This window comes from Sinohyriopsis cumingii, chromosome 10 (genome assembly GCF_028554795.1).
Source record: "Sinohyriopsis cumingii isolate HCF-2022 chromosome 10, ASM2855479v2, whole genome shotgun sequence".
Lineage (NCBI taxonomy): Eukaryota > Metazoa > Mollusca > Bivalvia > Unionida > Unionidae > Sinohyriopsis > Sinohyriopsis cumingii.
The window spans coordinates 31034975-31052915 of record NC_142970.1 but is presented as its reverse complement, the minus strand read 5'-3'; the positions used below and the strand labels follow the sequence as shown (position 1 = coordinate 31052915).

General features: G+C 33.9%; 1 protein-coding gene across 2 annotated transcripts; it reads left to right on the top strand.

Annotated features, from left to right (window-relative positions):
* The first annotated feature begins 847 nt into the window (after nucleotides 1-847).
* LOC149789839 (complement C1q-like protein 4) lies at nucleotides 848-8498 on the top strand. 2 transcript variants are annotated; one of them, XM_089973368.1, is made up of 2 exons: nucleotides 848-1296; nucleotides 7929-8498. In XM_089973368.1, the coding sequence occupies exons 1-2, from the start codon at nucleotides 1074-1076 to the stop codon at nucleotides 8366-8368; spliced, it is 663 nt and encodes a 220-aa protein (XP_089829494.1). In that variant the 5' UTR covers nucleotides 848-1073; the 3' UTR covers nucleotides 8369-8498. The 2 variants fall into 2 exon arrangements, 1 of the variants encoding a protein (XP_089829494.1); XR_016423983.1 differs by lacking the exon at nucleotides 848-1296 and adding an exon at nucleotides 7067-7539 and having other exon boundaries at nucleotides 7929-8063.
* Nucleotides 8499-17941: the final 9443 nt, after the last annotated feature.

Below are 17941 nucleotides of genomic sequence, written 5' to 3'. Positions count from 1 at the left end.
AGGAACGTTTTCAATGAAATCTGCATTTTAATGTTGGATTTTGGGTGGGGTGTAATTGCTCAATAAGGAAAGCATTTATCTGAAAATGTAACATAACGCGCTATTTGTTTTTTTTATAAAACGGCTATATTTTCTTCTTTTTTTTGTTGGAAAGTTTTAAAGCAATAATGTTCATTTTATTCTTGATCATTCAATTAGTTAACGTGGAAAAATTAGTAAATATAAAATAGTTTGAAAAAAGGGCTACGTGATGCGTTTCTTGCTTCTTTCAAGAAGCGGAATAAGGCATAGTATTTAATTTTGGTTTTTCTATATTTAGATCACTATTTTTTATTCCGTGTTTTGTGGTCTTGACCGGTGAAATTCAATCTATCTCTCTATCTACCTACCTACCTACCTACCTATCTATCTATCTATCTATCTATCTATCTATCTATCTATCTATCTATCTCTGAAAAGGTGTCATCATCTCTTTTGGTCACACTGGAGTGAAAATAAATTTAAAAATGGACTGGCTGCATAACCGCCTGAACATTGTAACATGAACGGTCGCTAAGAGACACTTTGGTACTTGATAAATACCTAGATAAATCGCTGTACCATTTCAGGAACAAATGAGGTTTGATGTAATGCGCAACAGCAACTACTTACAGTTTTGTGGATTTGTCTGTTTTCTCTTTTTAAATTGTCCTTGCATAAACTATTCTACGGATTCTAGAAAACAAAATACAATAGGTCAACTACTACGATAATGTTATCTGTGTTTATCAACAGACGTTAGCCATTTGAGAACTATATGTGACATATATCGTGACAATTGAGTCAAAGTTTAGTTACCTCGGCAAATTAGATGTGCCAAATGTAATATATATGTTCAATGTGAATTCGGTCACAGCAAACGTATAACATAAAGGGAAATGCAATGATGAGGATTACAACTTTGATTTTTTTGCGTGCTTGTAATCCCAGCTCAGACAGCAGTTTTTGAGCCAGACACCGTGATAGAGTACTTATTGCAGAAGGTTGCAGAATTAGAAACGAACCAACGAGAATGCAGTAGCTATCAAAGCAAAATGCTGTTAGAACTGAGTTATGTAAAGAACAAGTTCGAAAAATCCGAAAGACGAATATCAGAACTTGAAGCTATTGTGTATGATATGAGGCCTGATAAATACACGGACAATACCTTGGATAAAGATCCAGTGTATAATTCTACGAATGAAATTGTTACCATTACGGAAGAGACAAATATCAGTCATGCACCAGGTTTTAAAATGATGACTTCACATAAGCCAGGTAATATGCATTTGTGTTCTACGATATGCTAAGATCCAATTTGTTTCGTTTTTCTGTTGTTGTAAAAATCAAAGTTTTCGGTATGTATGTAAGAAGAAAATCATTGTAAAAAGTACTTTCCTTGGCTTCATACTTAAACTTAAGTTAATGCCGTTATTTGATTTATGAACATTAAGTACAACGACGGCTATGTGGTTACACTGGACAACAAATTTTTACAAAAGTCATGTTACTGAAATAAAATTAGTCAATTCTTATCAATTTTTATGTGCTGAACACGAATATGACAGTCAAATTGCAAAATTGGCTCTAGTTTTTTTGTAATCTGCAAGAAATTAATGTTTACATAACGAAATGCATTCCAATAGTAAAAGGTCAACTGTAATAGCCTACCTATAAAAAATCAAGTCATTGACTACATCTTAGATTTCTTCGCCTGTCTCTTGTACAGCTGTTCGGGAGCATCTCTGAGGAGTGTCCAGCAGTAGTCAGCCAGCATTGTAGTGGACCATTTTCCCTGGTATCTTTGTTCCATTGTTGCGATATCTTGATGAAAACGTTCGCCGTGTTCATCACTAACAATACCACAGTTGCTAGGAAAGAAATCCAAATGGGAATGAAGGAAGTGAATCTTTAGAGACATATTGCAGCCAAGTTTCTTATACTTCATCAACATGTCTTCTACTAGTTCCTTATAGTTTTCTGCCCTAACATTTCCGAGGAAGTTTGTAGAAACTAGGCGAAAAGCATTCCATGCTTGTTTCGCGTCACCTTCCAGCAAGTTGTTGAACCGGTCATCTTTGAAAAGCTCTCGAATCTGAGGACCCACAAAAACTCCCTCTTTAATCTTTGCTTCGCTGAGTCGAGGGAATTTTTCATGCAGGTATCGGAATGCTGGCAAAGTCCGGTCAATGGCTTTCACGAAGTTCTTCATCAAACCTAGTTTGATGTGAAGGGGTGGTAGCAGGATTTTCTGAGCCTCAACCAGAGCTGGGTGTTGGATATTCTTCTCTCCAATGGCTACATTCTGCCTGTGAGTCCATTCCTTCCTCATGTAGTGCATTTCCCTTGCTCGGCTATCCCACTCGCATAAGAAACACATGTATTTTGTATATCCTTGCTGCAGTCCCATTAAAAGGGCAACTACCTTCAAATCACCACAGAGGTGCCAGCTGTACTTGTTATACTCAATGGAATTCAGTAGCTGCCTTAAGTTATCGTATGTCTCTTTCATGTGGACAGCATACGCTACTGGAATAGATGGAAGAATGTTTCCATTGTGCAAAAGCACAGCCTTGAGACTCAGTTTCGAAGAGTCCACAAATAGTCTCCATTCTTGTGGGTCATGAGTGATTTTTAAAGCATTCATGAGGCCCTCAATATCGGAACAGAATATCAGATTACTTTCCTTTCTGAAGAAAGGCTCCAATTGCTGGTGGCGCTTTCGATATGCAGTAATTGTGACATCTTCTAGAAGATTCCATTGTTGGAGTCTTGATCCTAGCAATTCTGCCTTGTTCTTTGATAAGTCCAAATCACGAATCAGGTCATTTAGTTCTTCCTGTGTTATTCTGTGTGGGGTTGATGATGCACCACAGTGAAAATCTGGATCACTGCATGCTGATGGACCAGGAGAAGAACAGGTCGACTCACCTTTGTCTTCGTCAGATGAATCAAGAGAATATTCTGCTGGAGGTTCTGGAATAGGAAGTCCCTCACCATGTGGAACTGGTCTCAATGCAGACGGAATGTTTGGGTAGACTATTCTCGACTTCTTTTGCTTCGTTATTCCGCCGGAAAGAGGAGGAACCAAGCAGAAGTAACAGTCATTTAGGTGGTTGCTTGGCTCTCTCCACACCATTGGGACTGCAAACGGCATTGATGACCTTTTGCAATTCAACCACTGTGAAAGCTGTGTTGTACATGTAGCACAGCATATATGCGGAGCCCAAGGCTTGTCTTGGTGACCAACCTTGCATCCGAAGTAAAGATGATATGCCTTCTTCACTTGAGAATTGATACTTTTCTTCTGGTTGGCAAATGTCACTTCCCCACAAATATAGCAAAAATTGTCCGCGGTATTAACACACTTTCGAGGCATTACTGTTCTTTATTGTACGTAAATGGATAAAATAATAAGTTTTATGTAACAGTAGCTTGAACTGTCTCGCACAACGTCTAAAATATTTTAAATGCTGAACCTATCTGATTGGGCTTTATATAGTACACTGCTTACGTCAGCTTCAGCAGCCGCCTGGCATTAGTATAACAGGCCTACACATGTATAGTACACTGCTGACGTCAACTTACTTCAGCAGCCGCATGGCATTAGTATTGCATTGCATCAGAAAATGATGCAATCAACTGTGGATGATGTGAGCATGATGGTATTATGCAATGTTACATCATTATTCCGGATGTTGCTGCAGTCCTACTGGAGAAATTTACACAGTGAAACATAGAAAATGAGGTATATGAATATCTTCAAAACGAGAGCCAATACAAATTTTTCACGGTTATATTCGTGTTCGGCACACCAAAATACTACAGATTAGGGCCTTTTCAAGTCAGTAATGATTTCACTGTTGACCAGTGTTATCAAAGAAAATGAAATGTGTATGTCCCCCGTCGGGTACCTTTTTGAGTAAGCCTTAGGACACCGACTGGGTAAGCTACACTTGTATAGATAATTTTAAACGGAGTAAGTAAAGCCAACATATGTCCTTATAATTCCAACCATATATTATTTTGTTAAATAACAAAACAAGGCCGATTGCTGAATTACGTACAACTCCTCAGTTAATGCAAGATACGTCTCTACCATATTAGTTCCTTTCTGTGATGTGTATTTTTCTACGCATCAGACAGTACAAATACACTTCAAGAAATATATAATTTTATATAATTTAACTAAACTGCAATTTGGAAGTTTGTCTAAGCTCAAAACCTGACCAATCACTTTAAATTATATCTTTTAATTAACTAATATATTCCACTCGAAAGCCTAAAAATTATAAAGGACACTGAGCCCTGATTTATATAACTCAGTCTTTATGATATCACTGGATTTAACGATTTGTGTCAATGTTATGTGCAAATGATTTTATTATGATACCTACAAGATGACAGCATGCACTTGAAAGTACAATGTCGCAAGCTTAGCATACAATTCAAATTATGTATGTTTGAACATATTTTATTCCTTGAAGAAAATCAATCAACTCGGCTTATATGTTCATCTGCACGCTACGAACAAATATATTGCATAGGATAAGTAGAGATTAAATATACATGTCCCACCTATCCAACAAAAAAATTAGAAAAAATTCAAAAGAGGCAAGAAATTAACATGGATTTTTGGACGTGTTTTACATAATTTAATCGTAATTATTATTCTAGAGAATATAAACAATATAAACGGAATTTTTCCGGTGTCTGAATGGTTACAAAAATGTATGAATAAGGTATGCAAATACACACACATTTTATAATATATATATATATATATATATATATATATATATATATATATATATATATATATATATATATATATATATATATATATATCTCATTTGAAGTCATATTAAATCGTAAAATGAAACGGTTTAAATAATTGTTCTGAACTTTCGCAAATTCTGCTTTAGAATCTTGACGTTCTTGTAATTTTTGTCTGACAGAATAACGAACTAGAAGATATTTTTAATTGTCTAGTCTCTAGTCGCCCTCGATCTAATCTGGCTGTGTGAAATTATATTATTGATATAATAATGATTCAATTTCTCACACATTACAGCAGTAGGGAATATGCAACCCAAATGAGTGTCCTGATGGATAAACAAAAACACGCATACAAATTTAGAAAAAAAACGTACGACAAAGATGAATTAACAAAATGAGCTAACCCAATTAGAGAAACTCTCCGTTTTGGTTAGAGGCTTCGGTTTTGCGTTATTACGCTTATATTATTCATTTTTTGTGTGGAGTTTTACTTTCATAAATGTACTTTAAAGTAAGCGGTCTGTTTACCCTCTCTGCTGCTCTAAGAGCTAAAAGAAGATTTCTTTCTCCTACATGTGAGTATAGACCAACAAAAACTATATAATCAATTACACTATGGCCAATGTACAATGAGAGGTATCTAACATATAGCAAGCACGTAAATAATACAACTTATTTTTGAAATAGGAATCGGTACAGACCAAGACAATTAAAGTGTCACGAGGCAGCATTGATACGTTTTTCAATATTTTTGTTTATGTCATCGACAAATGCAAGAATATGCCTGCCTTAATGGTGATTTGTATGTGATACAAGACTTAATACAGGATTTTTCAACGGGTTAATTATTGCCGGCAAGCACTTTGCGGAATTCATACCAGAGTTTCATCCAACAACAACAACAATAAGCAGACCGCTCAAAAATGCATATTCGCAGTCACCATTGGCGTTATATAATAAAGCTTTTCCCCGCACACCAACCCCACATTTGTTACAAGGTACAGGACCACCGCCGTTTCTCACACAATCAGCATGTATCCAACAATATACAATGACACATTACATGTAACAGTAAGTTGTCTTTCCCACGTGGAACCATTTGCATTGATTTTTTCCAATCATATTCATTACTATTTTATTGTTTCTAATTAGTTTCTGCATGTTTAAAAAAAGAGCAAACTATGAAACCACGGTGTTTACTTCGCACTTCGTGCCAGGGACAGATCTAGCAGAAAAGGATTTATCCCACATTATGTTTTTATACCTAGATGTATGGTAACCGTAAGTAGATTACTGGAAAATAAGTCATTTCAGAAGGATAAGTCCTTTTGTCAATCGGACCGCAAAATATCATTTTTTGATATTGGCCCCGCCTCGCTTGATACTTACCCGCTTATCAATTTTGAAGGTTAAAATTTGCTGTTATTGTTTCTCTTATTTATTTGCTTTGTTTCTTTGTTTAAATTAAAGAAATATATTTAACCTAGAGGAATATTAAGTCGTGTAATGAAAACAGCTACTGGACGAACTGATAAACGCATGGTATTTATGAATTTTATTTTATCTTGTAAGAAGTATGGCGTTATTTGTAGAAAAGATAGAACGAAAGGAGTAATCCCCAGGGTGTCTCCATTCATAATTACTAAGTTCCTATTAAAGACTCTATTCCGTGCATTCGCTTACACTAACATTACCATTACTCTTGCGCTTATTTATTTGGTTCTGAGATTACATTTACCTACTGCTGGTGCGGCACGGTGCTATTTTGCGGTCTTACCTGGTGATGGTCCAGGTAAGGCAGTCCGTTGTCGAGCTTGATAAGCTTTATCTTGCTTTACCATTCATTCGATCTATCACCAATATATATATATATATATATATATATATATATATATATATATATATATATATATATATATATATATATATATATATATATATATTAGCTTATTGTCCCATGAAATTGTGGGAAAACTGATTGGTACAGATAGCAACATAGAAATAGATAACATCGCTAAACAGCACCGTGCTGCTTGATTATTAGATGAGGATCCAAATAAAGCTCTGTGACATTTCAGGGGCAGGTAGGGGCTGCAATACAGCGGGACCAATGTCTTTTTAAAAAAGCTTTCTTATAATGAACTCAATATATTGATAATAGCGAAACACACATAAAAGAGAAACTACTGGGATAATAGTACCTGTGCTTATCTACAGAAATATGATTATTTCTGACATTTGCGAACTAAATGTCCTATAGGTCGTGACATTGGAGCACCAAGTATTGTTATCTTAGATGCGTGGAATATGGTTCCCATTATCAGTGTGAATTCAGTCAAAGGTATGAAGGTTTTCAATCTACATTGAGGTTCATATCACTTTTAATCTGCGTCGTTGTAACGCCAGCTCAGACAACATTTTTGAAACAAGACACTGTTATAGAGTTCTTATAGCGAAAGGTAGCATAATTGAAGAGAAACCAACAATAATACAGCACTTATCAAAGCAGAATTCAATTAGAACTGAATTATGTAACGATGAAGCTGCAACAGTCTGAGAGACGAATAGCAAAACTAGAAGCTAGTGTTTTGATAAGACGTCTGATGATTACACTGAAAATCGGAACGTTGAGTAGGATCCAATAGACAAACCTGCTAAGTCAAAATGTTACTAAAGCTATTACAGAAGAGCAAAATAACAGTCAAGCACCAGAACTTAAAGGTAGGCCTTCACATAAACCAGGTAAGGAGTATATATGGTTTGTCGGTTTAATCAATAACCGATTGTCTTCTTTGGAAAAGCTCAGTGTGTTATTGTCATGTGCGTAAGATATGTTGTTTTTTCTTTATCGAAAAAAAACATGCTTTCATTGGCTTCGGATTTAAGCTTATGAAACATTTCTTTCTGATTTAGAACATAATGTACACGCTGTATTCTTGAAACATACGATATCGTTGAAGAGATTATAACGTGAAGAGAAGTAAACATTCTTTTACTACTGGAATATTTTCCGGTGCGATAGATTTTAACGCAAAATTGTCCTGTTTACTTTGGGGTGGATGGAGCTGCATGGCGCTTTAAAATGCATATCACACATCACATGTCATCTCGTTTATCTTTGATCGTTCCAGGAATTTTGAGAAGAGAAGGTCAAGGAATTGCAACGAAACAGATTGGATTTTATGCAGTTATTGTAAACGATTTAACAAGCGTCCATCAGAATCAAATCGTCCGTTTCGATACAGTTTTGCACGACAAAGGCAATTGCTTTAATAAGCAAACTGGAATATTTACCTGTCCCTTGTCGGGCACATATGTGTTCTCAGTAAGCCTAATGACTGTGAATGGACACATCACATATGTACATCTAATTGTAAATGGAGAAATCAAAGGCAGCATCTTTGCTGATGGAGGCAGTTCTCATGATCAGGGCAGTATTTCAAGCATACTGCAATGTGAGGCTGGACAGAACGTTTGGATCAGCGTGTACGTCGGAACATACATATATGGTAATTATTACACGTCCTTCTCAGGTTTCCTTCTCTGGGGAGATGCAACAGGAAGTAGCTGAGAAGAGTAGCAGACACTACATACCAACAACAACAAAAATACATACCGGCAATAAATTTCAGGTCCATAGATTACTTGTTGAATAATTAAAACAAGACTGATGACTGACGACTTTAGAGATCATCTTTTAATCCTACATCACTTCTATGCCATATATGTATATCTGTTCATTGTTGTTATCTTTTGATGTATGTTACGATTTCATGATAATAAGCTATGTAAACGAAAAGGGAGAACCAATAAGTTTTGTCAAACTTATGAAATAATTTAGTATCAAAGTTATAAAATGAAAATTTAAAAGGAATATGCAGAATTATGAATTACATCTAAAATAATCCTAAAAAATGTAAATGAGCCAGAAGTAATCAAATGTTAAACACTTAATTCTAGATCCTCGAAAAATATAATATAATGGTCTGCCAACTGTCCTTCTGTATTACAATGGCATTGTTCAGATCTCCTTTTAATACATTCATAAATTCACAATGACCGAATAATATCTTAGTTCTATGAGTATTTTGTAATATCAATGAATAATCCGGAAAAAGTCTCCTCTCAGGTTATGTCTAAACACAACATTAAACATATCCGCAGACTGATGTTAATACAAAATCATATCAAATAATAATACGGATAAGGAATGTATTAATTGCTCAATTCTCGCTTAATATACATCGCCAAGAGTTAATTACGACTTTATGTCGCAATATAACTCCACGTGAGGAACCTTAGTACGTAATCTCGCATTTTCACAACAAATCCCACCTGACCTACATCATGTACAAACTTATACAAGATATAGATACACATAACATGCATCAGACAACACAAACACATAAACAAGCATTATATCGTGCATTTGATTAAACATAACTCTATACTTTGGAAATGTATGTAAACGTTTTAGCTATCACCTGAAATAAATGAAATCATTTAACACATTAATATATACCAGTTTGCTTCCTCACAATCTTAAAATGACTGAATGAGGTGTTTAGAAACTCAAAAAGGTATCCTTTGTAATAGTGTATGGCATCACAAACGCACGGCCACCTGATAAATAAATATAGTTAATTACAAAAAAACCTCCCTCCTGTTTCACTGCAAGATGCGATATCTGCCTTTGTCGCCTTCAGATATTCAAATCAAAACATTGCCATAGTCGTTATATTTAACAGATTGTTTCAATCATATATTCACTTACTTTATGATGATAGCATTGCCTGAATTGAGCGAGTTCACAAACTTAACGTGAAATTCGAATTATTGTCTGTTTGAACTTGTTTTATTTTTAATAAAACAAACCTGTCGGATTCGACATATATATTGAACTGAATAAAAAGAACAAATATGTTGCACATCTGTACACGATTGCAGAAAATCGAGAAAGAAAGAGAGAAATAGAACAGTGATGATTATAGTGATAATTTACAAATAAAAATACATATGTTAAATATACACCATGCAAACTTTACTCTGAGCTTGAAAAATGAAAGAAGATAAAACGGATGCTAATATTCTCCAAGTGTTACAAATTTGAAATTATTCTGTGCTTTCAAGCATAAAATCAATGGTTTAAAATTAAGAAAGGAAAACATACATTCATGCATGAGATCTACTGCATTGTGATACCCTGTTAAATTCAACATAAAAACGTCTTTTGTTTAATTACACTTAAATAATCACCCGCAAATTATATGTGTTCCAGAGTTAAAAGTAAAAGGTGTTTTGGGGCACATATGCAATAAAAGACCATATGCAGGCGTTCTCTAAAGGCATTATTGTCCTCATTCTAAATTTAACTGAAAAATATTTACGATATACTAATGGACGTGATAAATAGCTCCATATGCGTTTTATAATTCTTGTGCTGTTGTTACTATCTTAATTGAATCCCTTTTTTAATTGCACCTTTACAGTTGGCACCATGAACAGTTACAAACAAATATTAAAATAATAAACGTCCGTGAAGTATAAACAAGACGCCGGTTAAAATTGCACGTGCATAACAGTATTTCACAGTTATGTTTGGAAACTGTATATATATATATATATATATATATATATATATATATATATATATATATATATATATATATATATATATATATATATATATATATATTACATTCTATCATAGCCCCACTCCGAGCTTAATAGCTCAGGATCCTGAAAATATTTTGAAAAGGCTAATGCAAGTTTCTTTAGCATCCATCTGGTAATGTCAATGATTAAAACCTAATTTTTAATTATAAACAGAAATGAAACTGTGTCTATATCTTGCATGATTCTTGACTATGCCCGATATATACAATGCTCAATGTGTATGAGTGACCCTTTCTTAAATAGAAAAGCAATGGCACGTCTCGCAATATACCCGAGGTTAGCCCTAAAATTTGAGTAACCATTGTTATCCAGAAACAAAGAGCTAAGAGCTTTAGACAATTCGGAAACATGTCTATAGATTCCAATAGCATTATAAATATCAAACATGTCCATAGATTCCAGTAGCAATATAAATAACAAACATGTCCATAGATTCCAGTAGCAATAAAACAAGGAACTGTTTGAAATAATACCAACAAAAATGCTAAATGGTTTTATGAGAACAATTTACATTTTACACTAATGGTTTGGATCCGTCCTTTTCTTCTACAGCATCATCTGAAAATAAATATATATGCCCAATCATAACGCACATTCACCTTAATGTATGTGACCGAAAGAAACCTATCGGGAATAATACAGTCGTTGCTATTGTATATATGTGTACTTTATATATTATTCATTACAGGAGATTCAACATAGATGAATCATTCTTGGCAGAAATGCATGAACTCAGTATAGAAAATTCCTTAACTTAACTTGTGTAAATTATATCATATAGGTTTCATAATGCTTTTGACATTGGTTCTATTGAATTCTCCTCCCTCCCCCCATGTTCATGCGATTTTCAGCCTTATAAGGTTGTCCGATTACTACCTCCAACACAGCTGAGAAATGATGCATTTTATAACTAGTCGTAAAGCAGTAAGTGGCATTGTGCTACATAAAATAATATACTCAACGATTTGTAATAAAAACAAACCAGGAAAACGAGTTAGAATGGTAATAAACCTCTTGATTTCCGGGATTTTGAGATCTTGGTGTTACTGTCATAAAAATCATTTTTACTATACGCATCTCACTTTTCGACGGTATAAACACCGTTATTGCCATTAGTGCCCTTAAATCCGGAAATATACGACAATTACATATAAATTTAAGAAACAATTATTATAAAATACGCTTTGAGTAATGATTATCATATGAATTCCAGATAATATATTTTCAATTATATAACCTATTAGGGGCATTCGCACAAAGTCGAACACACAGCGTATATTTGTTTCAGGTATTACAGCACAAATTTTGTTCTCATACCACAAAGCGTGTATTTGCTTTAGATATTACTGTCCTGAATAAGTTCATTATAAATTTCCTTCATTTTCTGCATTTATAATGAAATCCAGTGCATTAATTAGAAGTTCGTATACGAAAAAGCATTAACCTGGACACAACATCTAAAATGTCGACATGGTTGATGTTGACTATTCTTTCTAAACTATTCTCATTTTAATTGAAATATTGCATTTTTTATGTAAGTAACATTTATGAAACAAAATAGATCACAAAAGTTACTTTGTCGTCTTTATTCTGTAAATGATTAAACAATTATGTTCTATTTAGACTTTTAAGGCTGCTTTCTTTTGAATGTAAAAAGCATTCTTTACTGGTTAGCAAATCACCAGGAAAATCAGGGACTACAACAAACTAATTTGCTTGAAACTACCATCATGGCTGTTTTGATCGAATTAGTGTACTGATTCAGCACTGTCAAGTCAAACAAGTAAGCTTTTTTGTTCTTTATTTCATTCTCCATTCTTAACTGATTTGTAAATACTGTGTTATTGAATATAATCATATACAGTGGATCTAATTAGTCAACCTTTCTTAGGCGTAGATAGTATTGGTGCATCGTCAGTGTTTGCACATGATGCTCAGTAGTATGAACTCGCCATCACTCGATTTCAATGACGCTGCTTGCAGACTGTTGGCATAGCCTGACATTACATTAAGCCCATCCAGAAAACAGAATCGGACAATGACCCGCCTACTTATAAACGAAATTGCAATTGGAACTTTAATGTTTAAAAAATACCTATAAACTCCTAGCGATTGACATATACTTTCAAACATTTATTTATATCAGAAAATTATTTTTAATAAATTTTAGACCCATCCGCTTAAGTTGTACAAATTCGAAATTGCATATGTAATATAGTGAAAGTTACAAAGGTGAACAATTCGCTCTAGTCCAATAGTCAAGTTTACTTTCTTCTTAAAAATATTTGACATGACATTCAAGCATGCAATGAAGTAGATGATGGCACAACCCATCCACGCTGATCTTTACCCTCAAACTGAATACTTCGCGAGGCTTTCAAACCAAGTTTTACAATTTAATAATGTAACTTTTTAAATCGAACATTGACAACAAGTTAGTTAAACTGCAATGGACACAAAAGTAGCACATTCATATATCAACATATTCATGGAGATGATCGAACAGAAACTTATCATCTAGGTACCGCATAGACCCTGCTGAAGCAGGTTCATAGAAACAAAATAGGAATGAAGGAAATACATTCAGTGTAATATATAGCCGTGAGTGGCGTACATGAATTGATAGTTGATTGCATATGTTTAGTGTCTTTATCCATAAAGTTTATACTTTTGGCAATTGTGATCAACATTTTGTACTGCCATTTACAACTTATTAAGATTTAATAAGTCAAAATGTTTTAAAAATATATGTTAAAATCCATTTTGATGATAATATGAATCAGCCATATAACGTAGACTACGGTGATCTCATCTGGGCAAAATAGTGCTATATAGCGGAAATCTTGCAAACATACTTTGTTACTGCCAGACAAATGCATATTAAATGTTCTGAGAGCAGATGACATTGCTGGGGATGTAGCTAGCCAATTCATTTGTAGAGGCTTAGCCATATAAGCAGGAAAGGTTGGTCAGAGTGAACTACCTCCTTTAGTACCAATGTGTAATAATTGTACACCTAGAATTTGTACTGTACTTTCCAGCAAAAATCACATCTCATTACGGCACTCAAAAGCGAAATGAATAAACATAACAATGCGTCCACGGCAAATATTATTTAATCCTGCATCTTTTAGAGAATTTCAATTAAAATAAGTATTGTTTTCCCCGCATTGTGATTCCAAACAATCTACGAAATAACTGAAACTTGTGTGCAGCTGCATCAAGGCAAGGTCCTCCAGTCACATGTACATCGTACGAAATTGACCCATCTTATGTTGATTGATTGATTACTTGGATTCATGTCGCGTACGCCTTAAAGGGCATATGCGACGGTCATCTTATATTCCCTTAACATTGCATTAACCATTTTATTATATACTCATTTTCTTATTCGACTTAATGCTCAATTATATAAAAAAATACAATTAAAGAAATAAAGTCATTGCATTTATCTTCTATTTCAAAATAAATACCTAAGCGCAGTCTCATCAATACACAACAACAAAATAAATGTGCACATAAGTCCACCAGCGATATTTGAACTTATTTGCGAGCTCGACATCGCTTTCAAAATGAAATGTCACTTTTGGTCTACTTAGAATTGAAATTTGGTTCCATATTGTGAATAAATGTGTACTGCAACAGTTTTCCAGTTGGTCTGGAATGAATTGATTTTTTGTCGAATCAACTCAGATTCACTGGACCTAGATTTATGTGCTTTTTTAATTACACACAATGTATGTGTCTGTGATTAGAGCAGGGATACGTGTTTTGCCTCAGCTGCAAGTGTGTTCTGTTATGGCCTTGAATGCTTGGAATCATAATGTGTGAAATATATGAACTCTTTCAATTCTAATTATCGAAAAGACGCTATGGAATAGAACCTTCATTTAATTTCGAGTACAGTAAGAATAACGTTATTGCACGTGGAACGTAGTATACTTTACAGTACAATTTAGAAATGTGTAATCAAGCTTTAGAACCCATTACATAGCTCATTTAATTCGGATTCGCAGAACTAAGAACGTAAATGTTGAGGAAATTCAAGATGCAAAAATCTAAGTATATTCTTGGTCATTCTTATTACTAGCTAAAGTAGACATGTTTATGCCAGGACATTTTCATGCTCCACGGCTATGTTAGGGAGGCCCATTGCCACGAGTAAAAACAGCATACAAAGCCCATTTCAGATTTAAAAATTTCTTTTATTTGATGAAGTTCTTTCAAATAGATAAAGTACTACAAACTATACAACATTCTAAAACTCATGTGAAAATATCACAGCGTTATCTGTTGTACATTTGTAGATAATTCTTCCTAAAAATGACATATTTCATTAAAAAACGAATCAAGAATATGCAAAATTTAGCTTTTTTGATATATTTATTGCTTTGTTAGAGCTTTTCACTTTATCCAAAGTCTATACATTTTTCTTAGTTTAATCTTGATATGCAGTACTATATATCTGAGCAAAGGGTACAACTCTGGTAACTTTACTTTTATTTACAAACGGTGTTAAAAATCTGAAAAATGATGAAATCTTTCAAAACAGGCAGCATTTTCTCATGTTCATCAACCAAAATATTTTACTAATTCTCTCACTTTTGTAGGTGATCTTTACACATTTTCATCTATGCACTCACTGCTAAAGAAAATACTACTTTCATGATGTACAGCATTGCAAACAAATACAAAAGATGGTCTTAAAAATGCTACATTAAGTATTTTTCGTTCTATCAAAAATTCAATGTCCAAGTGTCCATCACCAGAAAATAGGAAGACACTGTTAATCAGAGTAAACACTGTTTCAAAGTGATCTACAGCTTACCTAAATAATAAAACACCAAAAACATGTTTAACAAATATCTACATTTCCTATATAATTGACCGAAAAATGATTTCAGTTTTCTCAGAATTTTATGGGGAGATAATCCAAAAATATGGATCTAACTTTTCTTGTAATTTAATATTCTTTCTTTGAATAATATAAAACCATTATACTTATATTTCTTAACACAAGCATAAAAAGATGCATGTGCTAGTTCACTCAATTTAGAAAATGTATATTAAATAATGTACAATGCAGAATTTTGTGAAATAATTTACAATCTTGTATTTTTGAAAAGGTCATAAAATCTGATGATGCCAGTTACAATCTTAAACATATGCATATATATTCTCAAAATAATCCAAAGTTCCAGACGAAACAGGTGGATCAAGCGTAAGCAGACTTTCCAGAGACTGAAATGGCCAGTCTGGAATCGGATGATTCGTGTCTTCAAACCGAATATCACCTTCTAGAAACATTAGCTGTGCATACACATCTGAAAGACAATTTAGCTCTAAAATTAAATCAACTGTATGGAATTAGTAAATATAAATTTGTATCAAACATGTTTTAAACATTTGAGTTTTGTCGATAATTGAATTTATGAATGTCTGAAATTGATGTTGATATTCATATGTTTCTTCAGTTTCTAAAAGGCTTTAACATTATTTTAGCCATTTAAGAAAAAATTAGGGACTAGGTTGGGGACAAATGCCAAGTCCTTATAATTATTTTAACAGCAAATGCTCCAAATACAAGGAGATCTTCAATTTTCTTTATATTATACTCACTGAAAATTCATTAATAAACCAGTAATACTTATTAATACGTACTATTGCCATGAATTTAGATAAAAGCAGAGGGGTGGGGATCTGCAAAATGGCATCAAACTTTCAAATACTTAAATTAGTATATATGCCGGTTTTAAAACTATAAACTAATGAATAACTGATTATATTAATTAAATTGACAGTAAATATCATGATAAAAGAGCACAAAATAGAAGAACCAAAATAGAAGAACCTTCGTTCAGATTGATTATTCATGGTTATGTCACTTTATTGTGAAACATGTACTGGATTTTCCCGGTAAAGTCGCATCCCCAATTAAAGTTTAGAAACAACAACGTTATTATTAACATACTTTTTTAAGAGTTGTGCGAATTGTTTCCATTGAATGAATGCTGTATTACATACTCAGTGAAAATGTGTAACGCAACAAACTATTATCACTGATCTACCGTACACATGTGATGCGCCATAGCGGCCATTTTACTCGGGGCGCCCGATTATCTTGGAATCTTTAATTCGAAGTGCAGCATATTAATCCTTGCAAGAAACATGATTTGGGGCTCATTTAATGCAGAAAGAATAGTTTTATCTACCTGACAGCGCACTCCTTAAAATATCCAGAAATACTGGAGCAAAAAGAAAAAAACTACCCATTTCTTTGTTCTTGCTTGTACTTCGTAGTGCGAATACTGTGAGAAAGGTCATGACGTCAGCTATACGTTAAACTAAATTTTATTCGATAAAACTAACACACCTCCAAGCACAGAGCAAATCAAATTGTCCGTTGTTTAAGAAATGCGAAACATCAATACCGTGCATTAGCGGGTCACTGACCCGGCCGCAATGGACAGCCGTTGTGACTGAAAACAAAACAGCTGAGTACCTATTTAAAACTCGTCCTAATTACTTTATTTGTAAAGGGAAAATGATAAAATTTTCAAGAGATAAAGAATGGAAAGAAAGCAAGATAGTGGTATAATTTGTATTATTCTGATTCACGGGCAACCCACCGAAATTGAAGGTTATTTATTGGATTTCCACTGATCTGCCATTGATTACCTATTATGATATCCGTGGGCCTCTCTAGCTATGTTATGACCTGTATGGCATCTATGGCTAGGCTAAGTCCGAAACACTGCATCGAAAACGCTAACGCAGAAAATTGCAAAGCAGCTAATTTGTCACAATCCATTCATCCAGCGGAAAAAAGAAATATTGGTCGTCTTGGGTTATTATCTCTGACTTCTTTACTTCTCTACCAAAACCTTCAGTTGCATTGTTTCCCACGAATTTAGTACTTTGACTTATAAAATGATACGTATCTGATAAATATGTGATAGCCCTCACCGCAGTATGTTTTTCCCTGCTATGTTTGTATACTGGCCATTGAACCATTACACTGACGAAAATTTTGGAACATTTCTCCTATATAACTATTTAAATGATCAGAATATGAGTTTCAGTACTGCGTTTCTCGAGTTTGTTGTGGACATTGCAAATGTCTCGTAAATTCATTTGTTTATTTGCAAGTTTCATTCGTGAATCAGTAAACTCGTCCATATTGTTCGCTTCATCATCTCTACTTTCAAATATACGTGACAACTGCTTTCGTTCATTCATAAAAAATCTAACAAACTTAAACCTAATGACTACTACATAAGTAAACCTGATTTTTAACAAAGTAGTTCCTAATACACTATACTAACTTTAGGCACACGTGTCGTGCACATGCGTGCAATATCAAGGTGTTCTGTATCGTAGAATATTGCACGATTCTGACAATGTAAAGCTAACGGAAAAAGAATGTAAAAAGCACCTTCCGTATAATCACTGCATTCAAGTGCATTTG